Below are 9894 nucleotides of genomic sequence, written 5' to 3'. Positions count from 1 at the left end.
CGGGACCCCGGTTCCACGACGCCCCCTTGGCGCGCACAGTCCAGAGCCGGGAGCCCCGCGCCCAGTCCCAGCCCTCCCCCGCCCGCGCCCAGACCTGGCATCTTTGGGGTGCCGCCCCCTCCACCTACCCCCCCCCAAGCCCCTGGAAGCCCCTCGACCCTCTCCGGCTTCACACCTGAGCCAGGGGCGTGTCACACCGGGGCGTGTCGCGGTGAAAGTCACCTTCCGTGCCCCCAGCTGGGCGGGAGGGGGCGCGCGGGGCGCGGCCGGGATTGGAGCCCCGCGGAGCCCCGCCCCTCCCGCCCCTCCCGCCCGCCCGACTCAGACCCAACTTTCTCCCCCGCCCGCGCCCCGCCCCCAGCGCCGCCGCTCCGCTGCGCTCGGCGCTCAGTCCGCGGGCCCAGCCGCCCGCTCCCGCCGCCGCCGCCGCCGCCCTCTGCCCGGCGCCCCGCGCCCCGCCTGCACCGCCTGCACCCAGGCCGGCCCGCCCCGGGACCCGCCCTGCCCGGGAAGATGCGGCTGCTCCCGGAATGGCTCCTCTTGCTCCTTGGTCCGTGGCTCCTTAGGAAGGTAAGGGTGGCAGAGCCGAGGCACCGGGGGTGGGTGGGTGGGTGGGTGGGGGTCCCGGACGCCAAGAACCCCTGCGCGTGCCCAGGGGCTCGGTGCGTCCGCCCCGCCCCCAGCACTAAGCGTCCCAACTTTGTGCGTCGTGGAGGGGGGGACGACGCGGACGGACAGACTGCCCGCTCCAGGACTGGCACGCGCCCAGCGCAAGTTGGCTGAGGGTTAGGAGGAGGTGCGGGGTGGAGGCCGGGCTCCGATCGGCTTCGGGCGCCACGCCGGGGGGAGGGGACGAAGCGCGACCCGCGAGTGCGCCAGACAGGGAAAAGAGTGCGAGACAGACAGACAAGCCAGAGGGTGTTAGCCTAGCCTCCTCTCGGCGCCTACTTTGCTGGCCTCCCTCTCTGTCTGTCCTTCCACCCCTCACCCTCTCCCTACCTTGCCGTCTCGGTTCTCCTTACTTGTCACGATGCCAGGTAGGCTCTGCGATCCGAGCATGCACGGCCCAGGCACACGCGCTTACACGGACCCACACCAGCAGGGCCGAACTTGGCTACCATCTCCCATCACATTTCCCGCGGAGACACCATCTCCCCCGCACAACCTCACAGACACACCCCCCTTTCGCGCCCGCCCGGTGGATGGGGGTTGTCTGGAAGGGGAGTCTCTCCTTCCACCCCCTCCCTGCCCCCACCCTCCTTCACTGACTCTTTTCCGGGGGTTTTGGGGTGAAGACCCAAAGGCTAAAAAGGGCCCAGATCTCATCCTACCGGACTCTGTACTTGAAATCATCGCCAGCTCATATACATGGTGTGGTCCCACACGCCGCTGTGGAGTGTGTGGCTTTCACACCCATCGGCCCCTGTGTGCTAGCATGTGTCCAGGGAACCCAGGCTTGGTGTTTATCACCGGGGCCCAGAGTGAATGTCTGTGTGCCTGGTGTCTTTCCATGGGCGACTGCTTTCACAGAGTAGCCATCTATTTGTGCCTTGGTACGTGCTCCACAGGATGGTCTAGACCCTGGCCCCCCAACTTCTTCCGGTCCCAACTATGACCTACCTAGTTTAAGGGCAAGCAGATGGCTCCATAGCCTTCACTCTTGGACCTCAGTCGCCAGCCCCTAAGAGAGTCCAGAAGAAGCAAATAATTCTCTAAAACACCTGGACCCCAGGTGTCCTCAACCACCGCAGTAGGGTAGAGAGTGCCCCAGTGAGCTAGGAGAGCCCTCTGATTCTCCCAAGCCCGCCTGCCTAGTGACCTTGATAGGGTGGAAGCTGGGGAGTGGGAGGCCCCACCGCTGTGTGAAAATTGCTACCTCTGGTGGGAGCTTCCTTTGAACCCCAGGAAGGCTGCAGGAGAGGGTCAGGTCCAAACCCACAGTGTGTGAAGGCCTGGGGTCACAGAGGAGGGAGAGATACCAATGCCCTGATCCCCCTTCCCCACCCCCACCGTCTCCACTCTCTCTCCCCATCAAATTAACTCCCCTGTGGACAGCTCTGGTTTAATTTCCTTTGCCCCCTGAAGGGGAATGAAACATCTGGTAGAGACTTGAGGGAGGGCAAGCATGAGGATATGAGAGATGGGATCTATCTGCCCGTGAGAGAGCTGCAGCTGTGGGTGACTGTGTCGGAATCAGCAGGGAAGCGCCTATCTGCCGTCTGGTCCAGCCTGTGGACGTGTGAGAATCCATGTCTACGTGTGGGGTGCGAATGTGTGTAACTTTGCATAGGGAATTGTGTGAAGAGACGTGTCCTCTGATGGACTTGTGAGTAAGGTGTGTGCACATGTATAGATGTGCCCCCCCCAGGGTCTCTGATGCATTTGCATGCTGGGGCACATCTGTCGTTTGCGTGTGAGTCTGGGTTTGTGAGTGTCTATTTGTGGTGTGTTCATGGCTTTGAGTCCAGTTGAGTGTGAGCATGGATTGTGAGCCTCGGATATGTTCTGGTACACCTGAATGCAAACATGTGCACTCCTGAGTGTGCCCGCATTGGGGGATAGCTTGATGCCAGTGTTGAGAGTGGGCAAACGGTGGGGCTGTCCCTGAGAGGAGAGCTAGTGGGCACAGTCTCTGAGACAGAGAGGAGAGAGAGCTGGTGGGCACAGTCTCTGAGACAGAGAGGAGAGAGAGCTGGTGGGCACAGTCTCTGAGACAGCTCTTTGGGAAATCTTGACCGTCAAGTCAATACTGGGAGCCCTACCTTCCCTCAGAGGCTCTCTGCTTTCTTCCTTGACTTCTAGGCTCCTGAGACTCTTCTCTGGGTACTCTGGGCTTCCACTGCCCCAGGGGCTCTGGCCTCTTGGCTGGCCTGGCCTCTTCAAATCTCCGACTCCTTTCTGTCCTGTATCTCTGCCTTCCTCACCCCTTGCCAAAGCAGCTGCCTACTGGGAGAAACAGCAGGCGATCAATAGTCACTAATCACTAATCACTAATTACTAATTAGCTGGGGGAGGGCAGGGGTGGGGAAGCCTGGGGGACCTCTCAGCTCTATCCTGCCTCAGGGAAGAGATTAGACCTATGCAAGTCTCTCAGTCTAGGCCAGCTACAACCTTTGTGCCAACCACCACCTCACCCCGCTGCCTCCTACCTCCTTACCCACCTCAAGCCCCCTAGCTAATCTCTGGCTGGGCCACTTAGGCACGCGCAGCCTGGGCTTGGGCCCAGAGCTGCTGCCTGGGATTTGGGGGCGGTAATCAGGGGCCGCAGCTGGGCCAGGGACACTGGAGGAGGAGGGGGGTCTACAGTGACAGTTCCCTTGGGCCAGAGCTTGCAGCCAAGCCTCACATCCTGAATGGGAGGGGTTCTGTTGGAAGGGAGAATTTACAGAGAGAGGGTCATGGTTGGGCTGGGTGAGCTAGATAGATAGAGAAGAGATTGGGTGATGAAGCACCAGGAAGGCCAAGAAGAGTCACTGGGGTTGGGGACCCACACTTGGAGAGTGGCGAGAGATAATCCTTGAAGGACAGCAGCAGGTAAAGGGGTCAGGGATGGAATCCTTGGCAAGGAGCTAGGGAACTTTGAATAGGGGGAGCCCCTGCAACTCAGCATAGGCGCGGGCAAGGGGACGAGGTTAACAGAGATGGGGGGTCAGGTCGCAATGGAGAGGTCCGGGGCTCAAGCTCCAAGGGGATCCCAGGATAGAGGGCAGTGGAAGGAAAAGGAACCGGGATAAGGAGTGGGAGTGCGGCCTTGAGCACTGGAAATTGGCGAGTCTCCCCTTCTCCCCACGCCCGCCCCTCCTCCACCTCTACCCCGCCCACTCCCCCTCCGGCTCAGGCTTCGGGAAATTACATCCCCGCTCCGCGGCTCCCCCCACCCCCACCGCGCCCTGGAGCCGGCGCCTTTATAGGCACATTTATTGCAATAATAAAGTGAGGCGCGGGGCGGGGGGCGGGGGGGGGGGCCCGGCCGTTCCCGGGGGGACCGCGCCGGCTCTAGGAAGCAGGGAAATAAAATAAAATAAAATAAAATCAAAATTCAGATAACGGTGAGCCTTGCGCAGCAGGCCGCGGGCAGGCGAGCGGGTGGGGCTGCGCGGGGAGAGGGCGGTTGGCCCAAGGACAGAGCCCACCTCGCCAGCAGGCCCTCATCCCTGCCTGCTCTGTTGCAGAGTCTGGAGGCCCCTGTGCCTCCGCTTGCCAGGCCCCCTCCCCAACTTGATCCCCAGGCCCGCCTTCTGCCTTGCTCTCCTCCGAATACTTGTCCTCAAGTGCCTGTTCCCATCCATATTGCCTATCACTTTCCTGGCCCCCTATTTCCCATTCCAGTCCCCAGGGGCTCCCCCACACCCCATCTCCTAGGCCTGTCTCCACCAGCAACCTTGTTTCTACTTAATAGCCTCCTTTCTTCCTTTCTGTTCTGCCCCAGCCTGTGCCCATCACTGTCTCCCTGTCCCGTCCTCACGCCAGCCAGTTTCTCATTGGTCCTGTCCTCATGTTAGCTCCCACCCTGTCCTACACCCCATCTTCATTCTTCCGGTCCCTCACCCACCAGCGTCTAAGTCTCCACCCAAACACCTAGTCACCATTTCCAATCTCTTCATTCTTGCCCCCAGGCCTCTCCTTGTGGCATCCCCATCTCTGTGCCGCATGCTACCACCAGCCCAGTACCCAGCCCTAGGCCCAGTCCATGTCTGCCCAAGTAAATGCACCTCAGCCTGTCCTAGCCAACCCCACCCCACCCCCATACACCAGCCAGACTTCACCCCACCCTGTCCTGACTGCAGTGACGGTCCTCTACTTACAAGGACTCAGTGTGCCATTTGCTTGCTTCCCCGACCCAGGCCTAAACTGTTCCTTCCCCAAACACAGGATGCTGTGGCCTCCCCTGATCAATCCTAAGCTCCTTCTGACCCGAAGGGAAGAGGAAGCAGGACTAGTCTGGAGGCCCAGGGGAGGTGCACCCTGCAATGCGGCTGAGGGGGCCTGGCAGCCCATCCTCCCTCCCGATTCCCAGCAGTCCTGTCCCCAAAGAGCCCCTGCCTCCCCACCTTGGTGGAGTTTGCTTAGCATCAGGAGGTGGCCTCAACTCCCCCTCAGGTGCGTGGGCCTGCTGCCTTGGGGCAAAAGTGTTCCTGGCTGAGTTCCTCCAGAACAGGCCTGAAGGAGTGTCTGCTTTAAGGCCAGGCTCAACCATCACACACCTCTACCTCCCACCCCAGCTGACAACCAGCCGGCTAGCCTCTCCCCTCTGCAAATGTCACCGCACCCAATTAGTTTAATTAAACTAGCTTTCAAGTTGGGGGCGTTCCCTCCTTGGACAACACCCCCCCCCCCCGACTCAGGCCTTTAGTCGCTGGGGGGGGGGCTCTGGCAAAAAGAGGCTCCCTCACCACACCTTGTCACACACACACACACACACACACACACACACACACACACACACACACACCAATCCTCTGCTGGAGACTGACAACCAGAAGGACCGAAGGACAGAGCTGCTCGATTAGAGAGAGAGGCAGAAATGTCATGGGGTGGGGGGCACTTCCCAAACTGGAGATTAGAGACAGAGTAGAGGAAGAAATGGAGACTGAGAAAAGAGTGGGGGGAGAGAGAGATAGGGAAAAACAGGGAGAGAGGGAGAGCGAGAGCCTGAGCGATCAAGGAAGCCAGAGGGAGGATTTTATTTTATTCTATTCCATGTTCCCATTTCTCGGCTCGTTTCCTCTCAGACTCTCCCCCCTCCTGGTCCGAGCTCCCCACCCCCAAGGTCGCTTCGGCTGCCTCCCCCAACTCTTCTTCCCTTTTATCTTAGCTGTCTCCCGCAGTGGGTGGGGGCTGTGGGCACCAAAGCCCAGGGATTTGCCAGGATCACAGAAGCAGACAGCAATTTGTCTGGGATCAGAGGTGGGGGGACATCCTGGCACCTCTCTCTGCCCCGCCAGACCTCATTTCCACCCCACCCCTTCCTCCGAGGAGACTGAACCTACCACCCTGAGCAGTCCCAGGCTGGGTGCAGGACACAGAGTGCTAGGGTGTCTTGGGAAGTAATAGCTGGAGGCATTTGGCATCCTAGTGTTGAGCAGCTTTGGGGGGGCGGGAAGGCTGGAAATCAGAGGTTTGGGCCCAAGGGGGGAGATTTGGGTTAAGACTTCAACACCACACGCTCTGCATTCCCGGAAGCCTCACCCACCTCTACCTCCAACCCCCTGCCTGGGGTTCAACCCCACCTCCTAGGGCTTCTTCCTTGCCTCCTCCACCCTGACCTAAGTCTCTTTCTCTAGCCCCGCTCAGGTGTCCCCTCCGGGTGTCAGATGCCAGCTCAAGCTTGTCTGTCTGAGTCAATCACTCTTGCCGCCCCCGCCCCCCTCACCTGGGTTGGGAGGAGGGCTGGGTGGGAGAAGGAATGAGGGGGGCGATAAATATGTATGACGAGCGGGTGGCGGCAGCATTAATAACCTGGGATGGCGGGGCGGCAGCGACGGAGACCAGGCAGTAGAGAGTCTAGCCCAGCTCTGCCATTCTCGTCCCCTGTGGACACAGCGTATGGACTCCTCCTCGGGTGTATACAAACAGAGGGGTCACCCATGCTTCCGGGCCCTTTACCCCTCTATTCTCAGCCTGCAAATCAGCACGCCTGGCATCCATATACAATGTGTGCATGCTTGTGGGAGCACACACTCATTCCTGTGGTGTGAACACAGACCACTGTCACTGTGGAGACAACCCCTCAGACCCCGACACATGGACAGGTAACAGGGATTCATACAGGGAAAATGACATATCTAGACAATCACACAGCCACCCTGTACCCAGGCACACAACGACTGCAGCTACACACACACACACACACACACACACACACACACAAAACCACAGACACACATTGACACACAGCTTCACACACAGAGATCGGGACATAAGCATACCCCCGCCCCCAGCTCCCAGGTAACCCGGGCACAAATACACAATTAATCGACACAATCAATCGACTGGCAGCCACAAGTAGATGGGAACACCCACAGGGCCTCCTCTTGCTGATATACACAGGCATACTGTCACAGACACACAGAGAATCAACACCACCACACGCACAGCCATCACAGACTGAACACATGGACACATATACGCAACCATTTCAGGATAACCACCACCCCAGGCACACACAGAACTGCCTTTCCCAGGGGACTTGCAGGCAGTCAGGGCCCTACTACCGGTGGTGTCTGTCTAGCCCAGGCTGACTGACACACACTGACACGCTCGCTCTGCTCCTCTCCCTCCCGCTCTGGAGCGGCATCTCCATATTTCTTCTCACTCTCCTGTCGCTCTCTCCCAGCTCCTTCACTCCCGGCCACCCCCTCCACACACACCCCAAGATAATTGATGGCCCAGGCCTGGCCGGGGCCGCTCCCGCCTCTCGATCCATCTTGTATTGGCATCAGTACCGTGTCTCCCAGATCTCCGCCACCTGAGACAGGCAGGCTAGCAGGGTGGGCAGGCAGGGTGACTCCACCAGCTCCTCCAAGGAGTGGGAACAGGAGGAGTGCCCCTTTATTCAACCCGTGGTCTGGGGATCTTCTCTGCTCCGTTGGTTCTTAGAGGCCCCTCCCGGAAGGAAGGAGCTGGTCTCTGCAGAAGCCAGCTCTTTCCTGATGCTGGGTGTTGAGGATGCCACCGTCAGGCCTATCCCTGGGAACACCACAAGCCCAGACTATCCAGAAAGGGTCTCTCCCTTTTCCCACCCACACCAAGGCTGGCTTTGTCTCTGAGCCCACACTGGAGCTCTGTGTCAATCCAGGGATCATCAGGTCATTTCCACAGGTATAAAAGCTAGGGGTCCAGATACGTGAAGTGTCGTGGGGCGAGATCACAGAGCTTGCAAAAGGCCTACAAGGTCTGACCCCAAACACACTCCTGAGCCAAACCGCTGCGGTCGGCCCAGCCTAGCGTCTCTCTTCTCTCTCCCCACCCAGGCGGCCAGTGGCCAGATCGCCGAGTCGGGAAGGCCGCAGTACCTGGAACTGCGACCCGCCATGGCCGGAGGGGGCGCCCGCAGCCAACAGCTCCCGGCGCCCGGCTCTTCCGAGGGCCTGGGCACGGCGCGCTCCTGGAGCTGGGCCTGGCCCTCTAACCACACCGGGGCGCTGGCCAAGCCCGGGGCTGCCGGCGGCCTGCCCGCGCCGCGCACCAAGAGGAAGCCGTCCATGAAAGCGGCCCGCGCCAAGAAGATCTTCGGCTGGGGGGACTTTTACTTCCGCGTGCACACCCTCAAGTTCTCGCTGCTGGTGACCGGCAAGATCGTGGACCATGTGAACGGCACCTTCAGCGTGTACTTCCGCCACAATTCCTCCAGCTTGGGCAACCTGAGTGTCAGCATCGTGCCGCCTTCCAAGCGCGTGGAGTTCGGGGGCGTCTGGCTGCCCGGGCCTGCCCCCCATCCTCTGCAATCTACGCTGGCCCTGGAAGGGGTGCTTCCTGGACTGGGGCCCCCTCTGGGGATGGCGGGTCAGGGTCAGGGTCAGGGGCTGGGGGGCCGCCTGGGGGGCGCACTGGCCGGGCCCCTCGGAGGCGCGCTGGGCGTGCCGGGGGCCAAGGAGTCGCGCGCCTTCAATTGCCACGTGGAGTACGAGAAGACCAACCGCGCGCGCAAGCACCGCCCCTGCCTGTACGACCCGTCGCAGGTGTGCTTCACCGAGCACACGCAGAGCCAGGCCGCCTGGCTCTGCGCCAAGCCCTTCAAAGTCATCTGCATCTTCGTCTCCTTCCTCAGTTTCGACTACAAACTGGTGCAGAAGGTGTGCCCAGACTATAACTTCCAGAGTGAGCACCCCTACTTTGGATAGCCGCCCCTGCCCTGAGCCCCGAGCTTTTCCCACCAGACCGCAGCCTCCCCAGGTGGGACCCTCCCCTGTGCACCCCCGTGTCCCTGTGACCGCCCCCCCGCTTCTTCCACTGTGGGTAGGGGTGGAGGAAAACAGCCCCCCCCCCCCCCCGGACTACCAGCCAGCGCGGTTCTCCACGTCCTTTTGGCCCCGAGTGTCCCTGAGGCTCGAAACGGGACACTGGAGGGGCCCGAGCACAGCCCCAGAGTCGGGGGGTGGTGGCTGGAGGCTTTCTTAGGGTTCCCCTTGCCCACCCTGCGGCTTTAACGACGCCTGGTCCCCTTTCTTCCCCCAAGCGCTGGTCCCACCCACCCCGCAAGACTGTCCGAGTCTCCGCGCCCTTCCTTCCCTCTCTGCGTGCCCTACGTCAGTCCCCCTTCCTCCAAACCTCAGTGAAGCAAAAAATCCCGAGCAGGGGGCGCTCTGCCTGGCCCCTGTGCTCTGCCCCCCACTCCCTCCCTCGCTCGCCCGCGGCAGGCCGGCTCCACCTGCCCTCTCTGGCCGCTCCCTCTCGGTGATATTTTTTTTTCTACGCCGAAACAGACGGGAAAGGGAACAAAATAAAGCGAAATCCAATACCCGCCTGTGTGAGACCTTTGCAGGAAAGTGGGGGGTGGGGGCAGGTGTGGGTTTTTACCCCGTAGAGGCTGAGCCAAGGCCTCCTTCCTTGGCGGCTGTTGGGGAAACCGAGGCAAAGACCGACAGACCCGGCAGCACCTTGGGTCCATTTGAGACCTGATCAAAGAGCGACCGACCAGTGGGGTAAAAGTCAGCCGAGGTGCAGGTCCTCTTTCTAAGGAGGGTGGGTGTTCGTGGGGGCAGGACAGGATGGGGGTTAGACCTAAAGTGGGACTTCCGGCCGTGTATCTGGGAGACTTAGGGGGAAAGGAGGTTTAGGACCGTGAATGGGACGGAGAAGCAGGGACAGTGTAGGCCCAGCGCTGGAAACCCGCTAAGCTCCACGAGGGCTGGAGGGAAGAAGGGGAACGGTGTTGGCGGCATCTGGAGTCAT

General features: G+C 60.7%; 1 protein-coding gene across 1 annotated transcript; it reads left to right on the top strand.

The window, feature by feature from the left end:
* The first annotated feature begins 459 nt into the window (after positions 1-459).
* Nxph4 (neurexophilin 4) lies at positions 460-9462 on the top strand. Its single transcript, XM_036169909.1, has 2 exons — positions 460-570; positions 7974-9462. The coding sequence occupies exons 1-2, from the start codon at positions 514-516 to the stop codon at positions 8841-8843; spliced, it is 927 nt and encodes a 308-aa protein (XP_036025802.1). The 5' UTR covers positions 460-513; the 3' UTR covers positions 8844-9462.
* The last annotated feature ends 432 nt before the right edge of the window (positions 9463-9894 follow it).

This window comes from Onychomys torridus, chromosome 20 (genome assembly GCF_903995425.1).
Source record: "Onychomys torridus chromosome 20, mOncTor1.1, whole genome shotgun sequence".
Lineage (NCBI taxonomy): Eukaryota > Metazoa > Chordata > Mammalia > Rodentia > Cricetidae > Onychomys > Onychomys torridus.
The sequence above is the reverse complement of the archived record's forward strand: the minus strand, read 5'-3'. Positions and strand labels throughout refer to the sequence as shown.

Coding starts and splice junctions, on each gene's coding strand:
- Nxph4 (XM_036169909.1), top strand. CDS start 514: ATGCGGCTGCTCCCGGAATGGCTCCTCTTGCTCCTTGGTCCGTGGCTC. Junction 571..7,973: donor GTCCGTGGCTCCTTAGGAAG/GTAAGGGTGGCA, acceptor CTCCCCACCCAG/GCGGCCAGTGGCCAGATCGC.